Source organism: Heterodontus francisci, chromosome 9, assembly GCF_036365525.1.
Source record: "Heterodontus francisci isolate sHetFra1 chromosome 9, sHetFra1.hap1, whole genome shotgun sequence".
Taxonomy (NCBI): Eukaryota; Metazoa; Chordata; class Chondrichthyes; order Heterodontiformes; family Heterodontidae; genus Heterodontus; species Heterodontus francisci.
In genome coordinates, this window is record NC_090379.1 from 33,615,408 (window position 1) to 33,636,170 (window position 20,763).

Genomic DNA, 20,763 nt, shown 5'->3' on the forward strand with positions numbered 1-20,763 from the left:
ACTGCTACTCTCTGTCTCCTGTTGCCCAGCCAGTTCTTTATCCATCTAGCTAGTACACCCTGGACCCCATGCGACTTCACTTTCTCCATCAACCTACCATGGGGAACCTTATCAAACGCCTTACTGAAGTCCATGTATATGACATCTACAGCCCTTCCATCATCAATCAACTTTGTCACTTCCTCAAAGAATTCTATTAAGTTGGTAAGACATGACCTTCCCTGCACAAAACCATGTTGCCTATCACTGATAAGCCCATTTTCTTCCAAATGGGAATAGATCCTATCCCTCAGTATCTTCTCTAGCAGCTTCCCTACCACTGACGTCAGGCTCACCGGTCTATAATTACCTGGATTATCCCTGCTACCCTTCTTAAACAAGGGGACAACATTAGCAATTCTCCAGTCCTCCGGGACCTCACCCGTGTTTAAGGATGCTGCAAAGTTATCTGTTAAGGCCCCAGCTATTTCCTCTCTCGCTTCCCTCAGTAACCTGGGATAGATCCCATCCGGACCTGGGGACTTGTCCACCTTAATGCCTTTTAGAATACCCAACACTTCCTCCCTCCTTATGCCGACTTGACCTAGAGTAATCAAACATCTATCCCTAACCTCAACATCCGTCATGTCCCTCTCCTCGGTGAATACCGATGCAAAGTACTCGTTTAGAATCTCACCCATTTTCTCTGACTCCACACATAATTTTCCTCCTTTGTCCTTGAGTGGGCCAATCCTTTCTCTAGTTACCCTCTTGCTCCTTATATATGAATAACAGGCTTTGGGATTTTCCTTAACCCTGTTTGCTAAAGATATTTCATGACCCCTTTTAGCCCTCTTAATTCCTCGTTTCAGATTGGTCCTACATTCCCGATATTCTTCCAAAGCTTCGTCTTTCTTCAGCCGCCTAGACCTTATGTATGCTTCCTTTTTCCTCTTAGCTAGTCTCACAATTTCACCTGTCATCCATGGTTCCCTAATCTTGCCATTTCTATCCCTCATTTTCACAGGAACATGTCTCTCCTGCACGCTAATCAACCTCTCTTTAAAAGCCTCCCACATATCAAATGTGGATTTATCTTCAAACAGCTGCTCCCAATCTACATTCCCCAGCTCCTGCCGAATTTTGGTATAGTTGGCCTTCCCCCAATTTAGCACTCTTCCTTTCGGACCACTCTCGTCTTTGTCCATGAGTATTCTAAAACTTACGGAATTGTGATCACTATTCCCAAAGTAGTCCCCTACTGAAACTTCAACCACCTGGCCGGGCTCATTCCCCAAAACCAGGTCCAGTATGGCCCCTTCCCGAGTTGGACTATTTACATACTGCTCTAGAAAACCCTCCTGGATGCTCCTTACAAATTCTGCTCCATCTAGACCTCTAACACTAAGTGAATCCCAGTCAATGTTGGGAAAATTAAAATCTCCTATCACCACCACCCTGTTGCTCCTACATCTTTCCATAATCTGTTTACATATTTGTACCTCTATCTCACGCTCGCTGTTGGGAGGCCTGTAGTACAGCCCCAACATTGTTACCGCACCCTTCCTATTTCTGAGTTCTGCCCATATTGCCTCACTGCTCGAGTCCTCCATAGTGCCCTCCTTCAGCACAGCTGTGATATCCTCTTTGACCAGTAATGCAACTCCTCCACCCCTTTTACCTCCCTCTCTATCCCGCCTGAAGCATCGATATCCTGGGATATTTAGTTGCCAATCGTGCCCTTCCCTCAACCAAGTCTCAGTAATAGCAATAACATCATACTCCCAGGTACTAATCCAAGCCCTAAGTTCATCTGCCTTACCTACTACACTTCTTGCATTAAAACAAATGCACCTCAGACCACCAGTCCCTTCGCGTTCATCATCTGCTCCCTGCCTACTCTTCCCCCTAGTCACGCTGACTTCATTATCTAGTTCCTTACAGGCTTTAGTTACTACCTCCTTACTGTCCACTGACCTCCTCATTTGGTTCCCATCCCCCTGCCACATTAGTTTAAACCCTCCCCAACAGCGTTAGCAAAAGCACCCCCAAGTTCCAGTCTGGCCCAGGTGTAGACCGTCCAATTTGTAATAGTCCCACCTCCCCAATGTCCCAAAAATCTGAACCCCTCCCTCCTGCACCATCTCTCAAGCCACGCATTCATCCTGACTATTCTTTCATTTCTACTCTGACTAGCACATGGTACTGGTAGCAATCCTAAGATTACTACCTCTGAGGTCCTACTTTTTAACTTGGCTCCTAACTCCCTAAATCCTGCTTGTAGGACCTCATCCCGTTTTTTACCTATATCATTGGTGCCTATGTGCACAACGACAACTGGCTGTTCACCCTCCCCCTTCAGAATGTTCTGCAGCCGATCTGAGACATCCCTGACCCGTGCACCTGGGAGGCAACATACCATTCGGGAGTCTCGTTTTTGACCACAGAACCGCCTATCTACTCCCCTTACAATTGAATCCCCTAGGACTATAGCCCTTCCACTCTTTTTCCCGCCCTTCTGAACAGCAGAGCCAGCCACGGTGCCATGAACCTGGCTACTGCTGCCTTCCCCTGGTGAGCCATCTCCCTCAACAGTATCCAAAACGGTATACCTGTTTTGGAGGGAGATGACCGCAGGGGACACCTGCGCTGCCTTCCTGCTCTTTCTCTGCCTTTTGGTCACCCATTTCCTTTCTCCCTCAGCAATCCTACTCTGCGGCGCGACCAATTCGCTAAACATGCTATCCACGACCTCCTCAACATCGCGGATGCTCCAATGTGAGTCCATCCGCAGCTCCAGAGCCGTCATGTGGTCTAACAAGAGCTGCAGCTGGACACACTTCCAGCACGTGAAGGAGTCAGGGACATCAGCCGTGTCAACCAGAGGGTGGTGGGGGTCTGGAACTCACTGCCTGAAAGGGTAGTTGAGGCAGAAACCCTCAACTCATTCAAAAGGTATCTGGATATGCACCTCAAGTGCTGTAATCTGAAGGGCTACGGCCCAAATGCTGGAAGGTGAGATTAGAATGGGTGGTTTTTCAGCCAGCATAGACACAATGGGCCAAGTGGCCTCTTTCTATGTCGTAAACTTTCTCTGATTCTATGATAATACCCATAAGAAAATCCTTTTGGCTGCTGCAATGCAATGACTTTGTGTGGTGGGGAGGGGTGAAAATCCCCTGTGACCAGTGAGAAGCAAGTGAACGTCTTTGTAGTGAGAAATCCAACAAAATAAGTTTTTTAAACAAAGCCCTTCCAAACTGTAGGAATCAATGCTTAAACTCTCAAAACCCTTTAACTTCCCAAACTCCTCACTGCTGCCTTGATCAGGTGATCTTGGCAGCTGCCCTACCTCATATATCTCAGCACAGCTTGCCCAAAGTGCAATAGCAAACTGGATAAAATTCAACAGCAAAACTTAATTAAAAAAACAAACTAAATTTTAGTGCTGTACATAATGTTGCCTAGAGGATTGAATTTTGGGTTCACTATGATGACTTCAACTGGGATGAAAATCTAAACTGTGTTGGTGGTGGTAGAGGCAGGAACACTCACGACATTTAAGAAGTATTTAGATGAGCACTTGAAACACCATAACATACAAGGCTATGGGCCAAGTGCGGGGAAGTGGGATTCGTTTTGGATGGGTGATTGATGGTCAGCGCAGGCGCGTTGGGCCGAAGGGCCTGTTTCTGTGCTGTAAAACTCTATGACTCTAATTAATATTTTTCATTACTTACAGACATTAAGACTGGAAGACGTTATATTTGCGAAATAGTTAAAATAATAGATGCGAAGCAGCGAAATTCAGTTTTAATAAGCATGGATGTAATATACTAAGTTGTTTATTGGTATAGTTTGTCTTGATGGCAGCTTTACATTGTAATACTGGCTTGAGATTGGTAGCTGCAGTTTGAATTGCAGCCAGGCTGAACCCTGCTTGGCTTCTGCCTAGCTGCAACTTTGCTGATTATCAGGGGTCAGACTACTCGCACTATTCATTAGCTGCACTCCTGTTTGGGGCTGTGGGGGTGGGGTGTGATGGTGATGGTGGTGGTGGGTGTGGGGGTGGATATTGGACCTCTCTGATGCCACTTAAAGGCAGCTGGCACCTATTAAAGGGGATGTGCACACTGGCTACAGAAGGACGGGTGCACTTGGTAGGAGAGAAATGGTTGCTCGATGTGCAGATCGTGTACCAGCTTCACCGATATTATCTTAGGGGTGCTGGTCCAGGCATTGAACAGGAAGAGAGACATCATCTTTCCTTCAGGGGACAGGAAGCCCTCCAGGTATCAACTCCATGCCAGAGGAAGTGAATGCCAGGAGCGTAGCTCCCAGGACATGGCTGCAATACCAGTAAAAGTTCATTGACCTCACCAGAGTTGTCAAGGTAACAGTACTATTCTCTTACTCTCCATTCATACCTCCACCACTTCCAAGACTCTCCTCACCTGCTTGCATTCATTCTCCTACTGCATCACACTTCACTAAACTTCCTTCTCCTCACACTCATCACCATTGTAATTCTCACTTCCCCACAACTCACATCTGACACACTGCATATCAGCTGATCCACATTCTCTAAACATCTCACAAGACTGCCACCAACACATCCCCTTCTTTCTTGCTGAAGGAGGTTACGTGGAACATCAGACAGAAAATTGTCCCTGGAGGAGGCTGTGTGTCTTCACACCCTCTCGCCCCTGAAGAAAACGTGGTAGCAATCACAGGCAGGGGCAGAATCATGGATGTGGTGAGTGGCATCGCTGGAGGAGATGTCGAGTTTCTTCATACCTTATCCTGTTTTCCTCTTCTTACTTCCATCTTACCATACACACGCTGCAAACATTGCAGAGCATGGAGGATTGTGCCCAACATGGACCAAGTGGTCAGATCCATGTATGTAACATTGACAGCTGTCATGATGGAGCCTCTGCTGACAGTTCTGATAGCTTCTGGCCAGTTCACACTGGAAGTTCAGATGGTTACTATGGCATCTTACACTTCTGCCATCGATGCTTAGGCAACTGCTATCTTGGCTCTGGGTGCCAATGTTGACAGGGGCCTGCAAGAAGCTGCAACCTCTAATTTAAGGAAGGTACTCATTACTTTAATTACCTTTGCCATGCTGTCCTGATACCACTGGAAAAGCCCGATTCAATATGGCGGGCGATGCATTTCCAGCTGTTGCATGTTCCATGAACCTCTGTGCTACCATGAACTGTACACTAAGACTGATCACTCCAGATGGGATCGGTAACACAATATTGAGTACTGAGAGCAGATAGTACATTGAGATGTCAACTGTTGACGTATTTCTTCAAGACTGCTGAACACTCAGAATCATGTGGTGTGTTACATCATAGCTTTTTTTTATTCGTTTGTAGGATGTGGGCATAGCTGGCGAGACCAGCATATATTGCCCATCCCTAATTGCCCTTGAACTGAGTGGCTTGCTAGGCCATTTCAAAGGGCAGTTAAGAGTCAACCACATTGCTGTGAGTCTGGATCACATGCAGGCCAGACCAGGTAAGAACTGCAGGTTTCCTTCCCTAAAGAACATTAGTGAACCAGATGGGTTTTACATGACAGCTCTTAAATGACTAACATGATCTTGTAGCCACATCTCTTAAACACCAGCTGGAAAAGTGCATGCACTTTCAAACCACCATATTTGAATCCTAAGAGGCCTTTTAGCACCCGATAAGTGGGCACTGCATCATCAAATTCTCAGAGAATACATTTGAGTTGAGGTAAGGCAGGTTTAAAAAGTGCCCAAAGTCTCCAATACTCCACTATACCTGAACAATTTGTAAACCAGAATTGATATTGCACTGGACTTACACTTTATGCAATGTTAAGCTCAAGTGATGTGAAACTGCACCCCATTGCCCACCCACCCCCTGCCCCACTACACACACACCCCTCCAGTATGTCTCACATCACTCTGCTATAGAATCAGGTCAAGTGGTCAACATTAGGTGAATGATTTTACCCTGAGCTGTAGAACAGATCCTGCTCAAATCAGCTTTTTCTGAACTGGTAATAAAGCTCACTCTATGCAAACCCATTTGTCAGCAATATATGTTGGCATGTGGTTTGTGGACGTCACAGTTTGGCTACTAATTTGCAGCATATACGCTGACATGGGCCGGAGAATGACACATCTCATGCCAAGCCATTTCCCCTGGATGTCATGAAGAATAAATAGAAAGGAGAAATAAAACTATTGGCAGCATCAGCAGAACACAAACAAAAAGAAACTTTTAACGCACTTAATCTTCTCTCTGTAAAACACAACTTGAAGAAAAAGTTTCTTCCATATAACCTGAACCCTCATTACTGGCTTGTATTGTGGTTTTCACACTGTTAGAACATCCGTATTTGTTGTCATGGTAACTCAGCAGTGGTCACTGAGAGCCGAGCTAAGTATAAGTTTTATTTTTAAGGAAGGAACTGAGTTATTCCTTTGTATGCTTGCTCTGTTTGTTTTAGTGACTTGTAATTTTTGTAAAGTAGCTTTTTGTTATTCCTTTTGCGTTAACAGAAACAAGACCAATTAGCAGATAATTCCTACTTACAAAGATCCAATTTAGGTCCGGATGGCTATTTGTTAATAAGCTGGAAATACTACAGCTACTTCATTTGGTCGTTAGACACATGCAGTTAACCTGGCAGAGACGACTAATCCGTTGCTGTAATAATGTTGTTCTTCTGGTCCACTAGGGCAGAATGACATAAAACTAGCGGTCTAACAATGGCAAAGTGACCAAGTAACTTACTTTGTGTCAGGGAAAGGCACAAAACATTGCCAAAGAATGCTTTGCAGAGATGGCTGGTATAGGGTAAGCCTCCAGTGGAACATAAAGAAACACAAGCCAGTGAGACTGAGCTGTATGTCATCTGGCGCTACTCATTGTCAGTGATCTCAGATATAATCTGCAAAGCAAGGTGTCACCTTGACTCAAAGGTACCACTCTCAGCTTTGAGCCAGGATTTGAGCACATAATCTAGGCTGACACCCCAGTGTTATACCACATTGTCAGAGGTGCCATCTTTTGGATGAGATGTCAAACCGAAGCCTTCCACTACCTTTTCACATGCAATGATAAAAGATCCTATAGAATTACTGAAGAAGAATTGGAGAGTTCTGCCTAGTGTCTGTGCCACCATTGATCTCTCAAGCAAACACCACTAAAAAAATGAAGTATCTAGTTACCACATTGCCTTTGGCTCAAACTTATTTTGCACAAATAGACTGCAGGGGGAAACAGCTTCAAAGTGAGTTACAGACAATTTTACAGGTTGTCCCGAAGCTTCTCTGGAGATCTTTCTAGAAGAGGCCAGGCAAAGAAGGAAGTTCTTCTTCCAACTTGTGGAAGGAGGATCCGCAAACAGCCAGGCATGGAGAGACATTGCTGAGCTTATCAGCTTCAGGAGCTGGATGCAGTGCAGGAGGTGGCACAATGAACTCCCAAGAGTAGCAAGGGTGAATACAGTTCTTCAGTTCTCCATATTTATCAAAAACACATGGCAAAAGTGCTTCTCCTGTCTGCCCGCCGCCGCCCCCTCCCCACCCTACCCTCCCCCTCCCTCACTTTCAACAATTTCCTTCCCTTCATCATTTCATTCAGCACCCAGCACAATGGCACACTAGACCACTTCTCATTCCCATTACATACAAACACTCACCACTTCTTTGCTAATGGAGGGATGGCTGAATGTTGCAGAATGAAAGCATACTGGAGGCTGCCAGCAAAACTGGCCCAGACTTCTGTGGTGATAATACATCAGTTGAGCATTGATGGGGTAGGAATAATCTTTAGTGGTTGTACTTGAATGTTTACAGTGAAAGAGATGAAATTCAGTAACTGTTACGCACTTTATGGAAAATTGGAACAAAAAAAACCAAGCCAAATAAGGCAGGCCCATTTGATCTGTTTCTATCCCTTTAACTGTGACAGGGAACAGGGTACTGGCATAAATTCAAAAGATCATTTATGTATAACCACAACTCCAATGTCAACATAAAGCCATATACAGAAGTGGTATGCAACTTGGATACCGGCAAAGTGTATAAATACGCCCTAAATTCTCTCATCTCCGCCCTCAGTAGAGTCCCTACACACAGAGGTTTTGCCATTTTTATGCTATTATTTTTGATCTATATTTGCACTCCTTGCTTTTCACAGAATCACTTCAGTACAGAAGGAGGCCATTCGGCCCATCATGTCCGCACTGGCTCTCTGAAAGAACAATTTATTCAGTTCTATTCCCCTTCCCCCTATAACCCTGCACATTCTTCCTTTTCATGAAATAGTCTAATTCCCTTTTGAATGCTTCAATTGAACCTGCCTCCACCACGTTCTCAGGCAGTACATTCCAGACCTTAACCACTCGCTGTGTGAAAAAGGTTTTCCTCATGTCACTTTTGCTTCTCTTACTAAATACTTTAAATCTGTGCCCTCTCATTCTCGATCCTTTCACTTTTAATGAAGAAACTATTAAATTAACTATTTAAATTAAGTGTAATTGAAGAATTTACACATTTAGAACATAGAACATTACAGTGCAGTACAGGCCCTTCGGCCCTCGATGTTGCGCCGACCTGTGAAGCCATCTGACCTACACTATTCCATTTTCATCCATATGTCTATCCAATGACCACTTAAATGCCCTTAAAGTTGGCGAGTCTACTACTGTTGCAGGCAGGGCGTTCCACGCCCCTACTACTCTCTGAGTAAAGAAACTACCTCTGACATCTGTCCTATATCTATCACCCCTCAACTTAAAGCTATGTCCCCTCGTGTTTGCCATCACCATCCGAGGAAAAAGACTCTCACTATCCACCCTATCTAACCCTCTGATTATCTTATATGTCTCTATTAAGTCACCTCTCCTCCTCCTTCTCTCTAACGAAAACAACCTCAAGTCCCTCAGCCTTTCCTCGTAAGACCTTCCCTCCATACCAGGCAACATCCTAGTAAAATAAAAGCAAAATACTGCGGATGCTGGAAATCTGAAACAAAAACAAGAAATTCTGGAATCACTCAGAAGGTCTGGCAGCATCTGTGGAAAGAGAAGCAGAGTTAACGTTTCGGGTCAGTGACTCCAGACCCAGAGCAATGTGGTTGACTCTTAACTGCCCTCTGAAATGGCCTAGCAAACCATTCAGTTGTCAAGGACAATCAGGGATGGGCAATAAATTCTGGCTTTGCCAGCAATGCCCACATCCCATGAAAGGATAAAAAATAAATGGAACTTGGTGCGAGTTAGGACATGGGAAGCAGAGTTTTGAATGACCTCTCGTTTACACAGGGTTGAATGTGGGATACCAGCCAGGAGAGCATCAGAATGGTCAAGTCTAGAGGTAACAGAGGCATGAATGAAGGTTTCAGAAGCAGGAGAGCTGAGGCAGGGGCAAACTCAGGAAATAGGCGGTCTTAGTGATGGCATGAATATGTGGTTGGAATCTCATCTTGGGTGAAATATGACAATCTGGTTTAGTCTCAGACAGTTGCCAGGAAGGAGTTAGTAGCTAGGGAATAGAGTTTGGAGTGGGGACTGAAAACTCTGGCTTCAGTCTTCCCAATATTTAATTGCAGGAAATTTCTACTCATCCAGTACTGAATGCCGGATAAGCAGTCTGATAATTTAGCAACAGTGGAGGTGCTGAGAGAGATGGTGGTAAGGTAGAGCTGGGTGTCGTCAGTGTACAAGTGAACACTAATGCTGTGCTTTCAGATGATGCCGCCGAGAAGCAGCATGTAGATGAGAAATAGAAGGGGACCCAGGATAGATACTTGGGGGATTCCAGAGGTAACTGTGCAGGAGCAGGATGCGAAGCCATTCTCAGTGCTACTCTGGCTACGATTAGAAAGATAAGAATAGAACCAGGCGGGAGCAGTCCCACCCAGTTGAATGACAGTGAAGAGGCATTGGAGGATGATGGTGTGGTCAACTGTGTCAAAGGCTGCATGTAGGTCAAGAAGGTCGATGGGGGATAATTTACCTTTGTCACAATCATATAGGATGTAATTTGTGACTTTGATAAGAGCCATTTTGTTACTGTGATAGGGGCGTAAATCTGATTGGAGGGATTCAACCACGGAGTTCCAGAAAAGATGGAGGCCACAACACATTCACAGGTTTTGGAAAGCAAACAGAGGTTGGAGATGGGACAGTCGTTTGCAAGGATCAAGTGTTGATTTTTTAAGGCGAGGATTGATGATGGCAGATACAAAGGAGAGAGGGACAACACCTGAAGAGAGAGAACCATTAACAATATTGGCTAACTTTAGGACCAGGAGAAGTTGGGCGCTTAGCAGTTTAGTGGGAATAGGATCGAGGGAGCAGGATGTGGGTCTCATGGACAAGATGAGCTCAGAAGGGGCATGAGGGGAGATAGGAAAGAAATTAGAGAACAGAATGAGATGTATTTTTCCAGCAGGTAAGATGTCCTGCCAACGGGACCGAAAGCGGGACCCGACCCCGTGCTGGCGGGCGGCAGGACCGTGGGTGGCATTTTACCAGTGGTGGCCAATTAAAAGGCTGACGCTTGGACCACTGTTCAATTGAGGATGGTGGCCTGCTTCCCAGAGCTGCCAGCCCAATCAGAGGGCCGGGAGCACTGCAGCCTCGGGAGCGCCACTGTTCGAGGTGACCACTGCTGAGGCTGCAGGATGCACTTCTGGGTTTCCCGTCTCTAACTTCTCTCCCTTTGCACCGAACATGCCTCCGACATAATGTTGGTGCCTACCTCTTTAAAAAGGCTTTGGTGCCTGAATGGGACACATGTTGAGTGTAACACCAGTTGGGACAGCAACCAACTTTTGTTACATCCACCATCACTAGAGTGTATTGAATCAGTTGATATCTGCACAACTCTCAGCAGAGCTGCCAACTTTAAAATCAATTGGTTGCAGTATCAGCTGATATGGGGGCTTCCCAGTAAAAAACTTAATATACCAGACAATTAGTTGAAATGAATAGTGTATTAAAAATGGCTTATACTGCATAGGCTTTGTATATCGCCAATAGTAACCTCTATTTACTGAATTTTCTGAGTTATCTTTTGTATTTTCCAACAATTTCCCCACTTGTTTTCCTCAGGATAGCTCAGGTGTCAATACCAAGCTGGGAGCCTTCCCTTAGCTACTGAATAACACAACCTGTATTACTTTGCATAATTTGGTCATTATAAAACAGCCTATTATTTGAATTAGCATCAGTCATACAACAGGATGTCCACGAGTATGTATAAAACATGGTAACTTCATCTGACATTTTGATTTGGACAGTTGAGATAAAGTTTTTTTTGTTCTGAATGGATTAAAATCTTTATTACAAACTTAAAGCTGATACAACTTATGATGATAGTGGAATACAATTACTCATGTGTACTATAATTAGTGCATTCACTGTGCTGAAGCATAAAATGTTTGTGGTTAGTTAGCTGCTGTACTGATCAGATCTTTTAACGTGATAAAGGAAAGATCTAGTTATCTGTAATTGTCACAACAAGGCACCTGAATAGATAGAGAAAAAGAACTCACTCGATTTGTCCTCCTTTATTGCATAGTCTTGGATGTTCGCAGTTCCATCGAGTCCAGGGAAATTCACCGAAAGAACCATGTTTTCAAGAGTGCAATCTTTCCTCACCATGAATCTCTGTAAATAAGAATGAATTATACCAAATTGTATTAATTGTGCTATAGGCAATAAGAGGGCTCAGATATAATGCCCACTCAGCAGCCAAGCAAGCAAAGAGAAGTATCAACCTGTACCAGTTAAAAAAAACATAAAAGTAACTATTTGAGTGTCTGCCCGTCATTGTGTATTTAACTTTTAAGTCTAAACTATTGATTCATACTTATCAGTAATCTTAACTTCAACAGGTCAGATAAATAACATAATTATGAATAAACAATTTCCATGCGTTATGCGGTGAGTTGGCTGTGCATGAGAGGGCCCCTTCTGTGCATCACTGTTCCAAAAACAGAGTATGACTATCTAAGCTAACACCTATTTTACTGTAAACTGAAAATAAACTGCTCAATTTAGACTTTCTATGTGAACTTTGCCCTCCCTGCTTTGTCACACCTGCAATCTGGTCCATGTAAAGTAAGTAGGGGGCTAAATTGGATAGGGCCTGAAAACAGGCTCCCGTTGATTGCAACGCTGGCAGCTGATTGGTTGGACGAATGAGCGGGAGCCAAAATTGAGAGTGGCTGGCATGACTTAAAGCTAGCCTGAACCTCTTAAAGGGAGATGTATTTTGGCTGGAGCAGGTGTTGGCAGTCATTCGGGAAGTGACTCTGACCTGGAAAGCATTGAGAAGTGCCCCAGCATGGGAGAAGAGTGGACTCTAAGCTTTCTGGACACTGCACTGGAGGAGGTGGCAAGGAGGAGAGATGTCTTGTATCCAAAGGGACCCAGGAGGCCCTCCAGACACACGCTCAGAAGACAGTGGAAGCAGACAGCTATTGAGGTTAATGCCACGAGTCAAGCCCTGGGGACCTGGATGCAGTACCACAGAAGTTCAATGACCTCAATGAGTGATCAAAGTCAGTGAATGCATCTTAAAATGTCATATTTTGCCAACTGCACTGCTAGCCACATCAAACAAACAGATTGCAAGACACTCATTGACACAGTTCTTTCTCTTTTGCAGGACAAGGTAGCACACAACCGGAGACAGCAGGAGCTAACCGGAGGAAGACTGATATCCTGCGTATCCTAACCCTTATGGAGGAGATGGCGCTGGCCATTATTGGATGGTCATTGCTGAGGCCATGGCCGGCAGCGATGTTGAAGCCATCGAAGATGATGATATCCTCATACCTGATCCTCCTTCTCACATTCCATCTACTCCTCATCCCACACTCTCTTCTGTTTTACAAGCTGCAGATGGTGTAAACATGTACCTCTTACTTTCCCCCACCCCACACGGGAACCTTACCCTTGTGCCTTTCTCCTTGCAGATACTCAAAGAAATATGAAATGGCCAGGCAGTGGAGGAACAACAAGAAAACAGTGATGATGAAGACACACCATTACTCGATTTCACACTTGCAGCCACCAGCTCAGATACTAACACTGCGCATAATTTAGAGGATAGCATAGAAGTGGTGAGACACAATGTATGAGTGGCCAACAGCAGCAAGGATAGCATGATTGCCAGCTCTCTGGAAAATGTCATAGCACATGAGGTCTGCTGCAGAGGACTCAGATGAGGACTTCGATGGGGCATGCTGCAGAAGAAGGCTGATGCACAATGAAATGCTTGGTGCATTGGGAGACCTGCCAGAAAGCCTGTATTCAATGTCAAGGAACATGGAGGAGTTTGGCACCAACTTGATACAGGGCTTTTGCGCAGAGATTGGAACCCATCTTATCCTGCATGGAAGTCATGCCCAACCCCGTTTGCATACTTGTGAACCCAACCTTAATCTGATGACCAATATTGCAGCTTCCATTGCATTACAAGCAGCAGCCACCCAACATCTGTTTACTGCCATGAATGCTCAGACTGCTGCCATTATGGCTGTGGATTACAGTGTACAAAGGGACTTTGCAAAGTGTCATAGCAGCCCAGAAATCTATTCTCCAACAGGTTACTAGGATTGCTGAGGTGCTGCCCCGGGAGAGTGGCAATGGCACCATGAGGCACAAATCTGCTGTCCTCTGTCAGGAAGACAGCACTCTTCCTTTCAGGCCCGCCACCCAGCCAGTACCTTGCTTTTGCTTCACCCAGCCAGCTCCTCAGCCAGCCAGCCCAGACTGCTGCTGCCCATGCCAAAACATTGCAGTCTGTAACTGGGTCTGTAGACCCAGAACTGCGTGAGATTGACCTCCAAGGCCACCTGAAGTCTTTTCCACAAAAAGTCAGCAGCCTTCTGCCAGCCATGCTGCAACCACTGGGGGGCACTGCATAGAAGAACTAGGACAAGCAAAGGCACATGGAAGACAGACTCTAAGGGAGTGCACAGTGTTGATTAGTTGATTTCTGTGATTTATAAATTTGGTCTGGAATGTTTATTTGTGGTGGCTTTTATTTTTGCATTGGGGCCAAGCTGTGAGGTTAATGGCAGAGGGAAAGTAAGGTGTGAAACTGTTGGTGGATGGGGTTGTGGTTACCAGTGTCACACTTGCATGGACAGCCTGGGTAGAAAGGGGCTGTCTAGGTTGCCTCCTCCTTTGTTCTTCCTCCGCTTCCCCCTCCTCTTACTCGTGCTTCTCAGCTACTTGCTGTGTAGCTGGTGGCTAGGGTTGTCTCTTCATGATAATGAGTTTATGCAGCATGCAGCAGACCACCACAAATCCTGATACCCACACTGCCGTGTACTGCAGAGCTCCTGCAAAGTGGTCCAGGTGGTGGAAGTGTTGGTTTCAGCATGCCAATGGTCTTCTCTATCACATGTCTTGTGACAGCATGACTTTCATTGTATCCATGCTGTGTGTGTGTACATGGGTTGGGCACCAGAGTCATGAGCCATCGAAAAGTCGTCGTCGTCCAGTAGCCACTCTTTGGTTTGCTGTGGTGACTCAAATGCAGCTGGCATAGCAGACTGCCAAAGAATAAAGTCATCATTACGTTTTCCAGGATAATGGATATTAACTTGCATTGTTCGCTGCCTATGGCCATACATCAGCTGGACTTTGAAGGAGAGGAGTCCCTCTTGGTTGCAGTACATGGCAGATTGACATGTGGAACTCACAAAGTGATGTGTGTGCAGTCCATGGCACCCTGCAGCATGGGCAAGCCTACAGACATAGTGAAGCCACTGCTCAATTTGTCAGCTAACCTCTGGCAAGAGAGAATGAACTGTGGTTGGCTCTCTTTAAATAGAGAGTGTTAGTGACCTCCCTTGTGGAATAGTGGATGGCAAACTGCGAGATGTTGCAAATTTCACCAGCTCTAGTCTAGAAGGAGCCAGATGCATGAAAGTTCATTGCCATGGTCACCGTCACAACCACTGGCAATGCAGTCCTTGCCCTGCTCTGAGGTTGCAGTTGTGCCTGCAGCAGGTGACAGATTTCAGCGAGGATGTTTTTATTGAAGCACAAACGTGTCACACATTGTTCAGGTGCATATAGGAAAATTACTCCCTGAACAGTCTGGGTGGATATGGCCTTCTGCTAAGAGCCCTTCTTCCTCCTCCTCCTCCCTCTTCCGGCAGCACTTCCTGCTCTGTGTGGCCTCTCAAAGTTCTGCTGTATTCCAAGGGGAACTTGGAATACAGCAGAACTTGTGCATTCATGTCTGGGAGCAAGCGGTTTGTGCAGAAGACTTGAAGTCAGGTCAAAGTCTTTCAGTACCTGCCACACAACTCCCTAGACTTTTGCAACTTGGAACAACTATAGAAAGCACCAAACACTTGTCGTATCAGAGCAATAGCAAGAAGATATCAACCATCAACTAACTTTTAAGTAGTTGATGCTCTCCTTAAATAGTATGGTGAGGAGTCCTTCCTGAGCATGCGTTCAGTGGTGTAAGATTAAGAGAGGGTCTTAGCTGCAGCGTTGAGCTCCAAAATGGCTCGCTGACATCGAATCAGTATTGCATGCTGATCGATGTCATGATCTGTCTACTTTGCATGCTTCTGGTGGCTATTTACTGCATGCATGTTAGCACCCTCACCAGTCTAGCACATTTTGCCCCACAAGTATGCACATAGAACCATAGAAAAATTACGGCACAGAACAAGGCCATTCAGCCTGTCGTGCCCGTGCCGGCCGAAAAAACTAGCCACCCAATCTAATCTCACCTTCCAGCACCTGGTCCAAACCTTGCCAGTTACAGTTCTTCAGGTGCATTTCCAGGTACCTTTTAAAAGAATTGAGGGTGTCTGCCTCCACCAACATTCCTGGCAGTGAATTCCAGACACCCACCACCCTCTGGGTGAAAATGTTTTTCCTCATGTCCCCTCTAATCCTTCTACCAATCACCTTAAATCTGTGGCCCCTGGTAATTGACCTCTCTGCTAGGGAAACAGGTCCTTCCTGTCTACTATTTAGGTCCCTCATAATTTTGTACACCTCAATTAAGTCACTCCTCAGCCTCCTCTGTTCTAAGGAAAGCAACCCTAGCCTATCCAATCTTTCCTCACAGCTGCAACGTTCGAGCCCTGGCAACATTCTTGTAAATCTCCTCTGTACTCTCTCCACAGCAATTATGTCCTTTCTTAATGTGGTGACCAGAACTGTACGCAGTTCGCCAACTGTAGCCAACCAGGGTTACCCTGTCCAGCATTACATCCCTGCTTTTGAATTCTATACCTCGGCCAATAAAGGAAAGCATTCCATATGCCTTCTTCACCACTTCTATCTACCTGTCCTGCCACCTTCAGGGACCTGTGGATGTGCACTCTAAGGTCTCTCACTTCCTCTACCCCTCTCAATATCATCCCGTTTATTTGCCCTCCCCAAATGCATTACCTCACACTTGATTGAATTCCATTTGCCGCTTTTTCACCTACTCAACCAAATCATTGATATCTTTCTGGAGTCTACAGCTATCTTCACTATCAATTACACTGCCAATTTTTGTGTCATCAGCAAATTTCCCAAGCATGCCTCCCACATTTAAGTCCAAATCATTAATATATACCACAAACAGCAAGGGACCCAACACTGAGCCCTGTGGAACGCCACTGGAAACAGCTTTCCATTCACAAAAACATCCGTTGCCTACTACCCTTTGTTTCCTGTCCCTGAGCCAGTTCTGGATCCAACCTGCCACATGCCCCTCTATCCTGTGGGCTTTCATTTTACTGACCAGTCTGCCATGTGGGACCTTGTCAAATGGCTTACTAAAGTCCATGTAGACCACATCCACTGCACTACTCTCATCAATCCTCCTTGTTATTTTCTCAGAAAAACTCAATGAAGTTAGTAAGACGTGACCTTCCCTTAACAAATCCATGCTGACTATGCCTGATTAATCCGTGCCTTTCTAAGCAACAGGTTACCCTGTCCTTCAGAATAGATTCTAACAATTTACCCAACACCGAGGTCAGAGTGACCGGCCTATAATTATTTGGCCTATTTCTCGCCCCCTTTTAAACAACGTGTTTTTGCATGGGTCGTGGAAGCCATTTTGGAGCTCTAAAGACACACATAATGCCGAAAGAAATGGACACTAATGGTCCCAAATTCTTGCCTGTAAAGTTCTGTAAAAATTCTTTGAAAGATTTTCTTAGCCATTGGAATGTGAAAGCATAGATCATTGATTGTTTTGACATGAATGCAGAAAATTCTGGAATGGAGCTTGAACCCATGACCTCCTGACTCAAGTGAGAATGCCACCACTGTTAACAACTCAGGTGTAGGCCCACATCAAAACTGGAAACATTTATACATAATCAGCATTTAAAAATAGAACAAGGGGAAGAGGAGAAGAAAAATACACACAGGCATGCACACACAAACACAAACACGTATGTTTACCTTTCAATTGTGGCAGCTCATATAAGTCGCACAAAGCAAGATTAGAAGCTAATCTGTTAAATTCTAATGAAATTATATTATCGTGGGCTCATGTACTCACTGCCTAAAGTTTAATCATAGAATCATGGGATGATACAGCACAAAAGGAGGCTGTTCGGCCCATTGTTCCCATACTGCATCATTCATAGAGAGTTATCCAATTGATTCCATTCTTCTGCTCTTTCTACTTCACATTTCACGGCATTAAACTTCATCTGCTCATTTCACCAGCATATCTATGTTTTTCTGAAGTTTGTTACTATTTTCCACATTATTTACTACATTTGCAAGTTATGTGTCATCTGCAAACTTTGCAATTATCCCATGTATGCCCAAGTCCAAGAAATTAATATATATCAAAAAGAGCAGTGGTCGTAATACCAACACCTAGGGAACACCAATGTAGACCTCCCTCCAGTCTTAAAAACAGCTGTTCATGTCTACTTTCCGCTTTCTGTCCCTTAGTTTCATATCCATGCAGCCCCTTTAACCCCATGGGTTTTGAAAGTTCATGTACACATCAACCCTCTCCATTACTTTATCAAAGAACTCAATCAAGTTGGTCAAACAGAATTTGCCTTTAGTAAATACCTGCTGACTTTCATTTATTAGCCCATACATTTCCAAGTGCCAATTAATTTTGTCCTGTATTATTGTGTCTAAACATTTCCCCACCAGGTTAATTGAGCTGTAATTGCTGAATTTATCACTCTGTCTTTGTTGAACAGGAGTGTAACATTTGGAATCCTCCAATCCCGATGCCACCACCCCCATCCACAAGGAAGATTGTGCCCAGAGGTTCCCCAGTTTCCACCTTTACTTCCCTCAGTAAACCAAGATGCTTCCCATTTGGATTGGGTGACCTTTCTACTTTGAGTACTGTCAATCTTTTTAGTAGCACCTCGTTAACTATTTTTATCCTATCTGATATCACCACCACCTCCTCCTTTATTGCTACATTGGCAACATCCTTCTCTCTAATGAAGACACATGCAAATTACCTCAGCCATGCCCTCTGTCTGCACAAGAAGATCTTCTTTTAAGTCCCTAATCAGCCCACCCTTCCTTTGACAACTCTTCTACTATTATATGTTTTTGAAAGACTTTTGGGTTCCCTTTTATATTAGACGCTAATCTGTTCTCTTATTTCCTTTTTTAGATCTCCTTTGTACTTTCCACATTCAGCTTGGTTCTGTCCTGTATAATGAACTTTACACTTGTCAGATGCCTCCTTTCTGTGTCTCATTTTAACCTCTGTACATTTAGTCAGGGGTCCAAGTTCGTGTGACGCTAGCACCACTTAAAGCTAGCCTGCAACTCTTAAAGATGAGTTGCATTCTGGCTGCAGCAGGGGCTGGAAGTCATGAAAGAGGAGTTGGAGACCTTGAGAAATGGCTCAACAAGCAGTACTGAAGGCCTTGGTACAACAGGTGCACGGGGAGGAGATATGCTATTTCCTCAGGGGGCCAGGAGGCCCTCTAGGTAGATACTAAGAAGGCAGTTGGAGTAGGTGGCTATCACAGTCAATGCCAGCAGTCTAGCCCCAAGGACCTGGACAATGCAGGAAGACATTTAATGACTTCACACATGTGGCCAAGGTCAATGAATGCACCTTCACATGTCAAATCCTATTAAAAGCACCACTGCTCCATGCGCCACACCCGCTGCACTCCCCGACCAACAATCTATATCAACCATGACTCATAACTCACAGTCATTGTCTCACCTCAGCCTCACACACACTTAGCACTGCTGCAAGCCGCACACTTACATCTCACAGCTTGCACACACTGTCAGATATTCAACTGTGGCAGGCACATCACAGAAACACAGTGCATCCATACTCGCGGACACACTTCCCTCCCTCTTGCAGGACAAGGCGCCCCAAAATTAGAGGCAGCAACACCTGAGTTAGAGGCTTCGGATTGTAGTCCTGCTCCAGGACTTAAGCACAAAAATCTAGGCTGACACTCCAATGCAGTATTGAGGGAATGCTGAAATGTCAGGTGAAATGTTAAACCGAGGCCCCGTCTGTCCTCTCAGGTAAATGTTAATGATCCCATGGCACTATTGTGAAGACGAGCAGGGGAGTTATCGCTGGTGTTCTGGTCAATATTTATCCATAATCAACATTCCACATCCAGATTATCTGGTCATATCACGTTGCTGTTTGTGGGAGCTTGCTGTGTGCAAATTGGCTGCCATGTTTCCTACATTACAACAGTGACTACACTTCAAAAGAAAAGTATTTCATTGGCTGTAAAGTGCTTTGAGATATCTGGTGGTCATGAAAGGCGCTATATAAATGCAAGTTTAAAAAAAAAAATTATGTCTCAGCTTCCATTGCAGCACAAGCAGAAGTGACTCAATGTATGGATGTTGCAATGGGAAGTTCACACTGAGGTCATGCAATCTCAGGTTGCTGGTGTGCAGACTGCTGCCATCATGGCTGTGGATACCAGTTCTCAAACAGAACACTAGCCCAAAATCCGCTCATTCCCCTTTGCTTTGTGCTTAAAGCTATTATTATCTTGGGTCTCACAGGTAAGGAATTAACTTTTGTATCCAGAGGAACTGCTACTATAACCCTCATGACTGGGAGCAAGTGGTGTGCTCAGAGCCTTAGCTATCACAAGCAACACCTTCCCAAATGCAGCACCACTCCCTACAGACTTTTCTAACTGTAAGCAACTCCTCACAACAACCAATACTTCCACAAACTCAATCAGAGCCAGTAGAAAATAATCAGCAACTACCTGCAAGTTGTTGATGATCCCTATAAATAGCATTAGTGTGGGCGGGGCTGGGGTGGAGGGTGGGGTCCTTTGTATAGCTGAACACCTGTTCAGCTGTGCATTCCCAAGAGAAGGTGTTAACTAGAGCAGTGAGGTCTAAAATGGCAGCACTTCCATCAAACCCACGTTAGATGCTGACTGACATCACAATTTCCGACTCTGCATACTTTTGGCACATGCCGATAATGCCCATGCTAATGCATTCACCAAGATGGCGTTTGGCACGGGCTACGCTGGCAGGGAGCTGAAGCAGCACAGATGCCATTTTGATACTAACACAGCACCCATAGTGTCGAAACCACTGGCGGGGGAGAAACCATGATCAGTGGCCTTTGATCCTGTTCCAGGTATGCTTTGAGTAAAATGGCTTTAACCAATCTTAGATCTTTAGGCCAGGGAGTGCGTAACACCGTTCGGGTGGTGTTGAAGGACAAGGAAGGAGGTGCACCTGTTGACTGTATCTTCTTCATTAAGAAAATCCTTATTGATTACTGTG

At 44.9% G+C, this 20,763-nt stretch overlaps 1 protein-coding gene across 1 annotated transcript in view; it reads right to left on the reverse strand.

Annotated features, from left to right (window-relative positions):
• rin3 (Ras and Rab interactor 3) overlaps positions 1 to 20,763 on the reverse strand; it is a 129,013-nt gene that overhangs the window by 78,021 nt on the left and 30,229 nt on the right. The window contains exon 3 of the mRNA XM_068038760.1: positions 11,538 to 11,652. Within this exon, the coding sequence (XP_067894861.1) occupies positions 11,538 to 11,652 (115 nt within the window). The remainder of the gene's footprint in view (positions 1 to 11,537; positions 11,653 to 20,763) is intronic.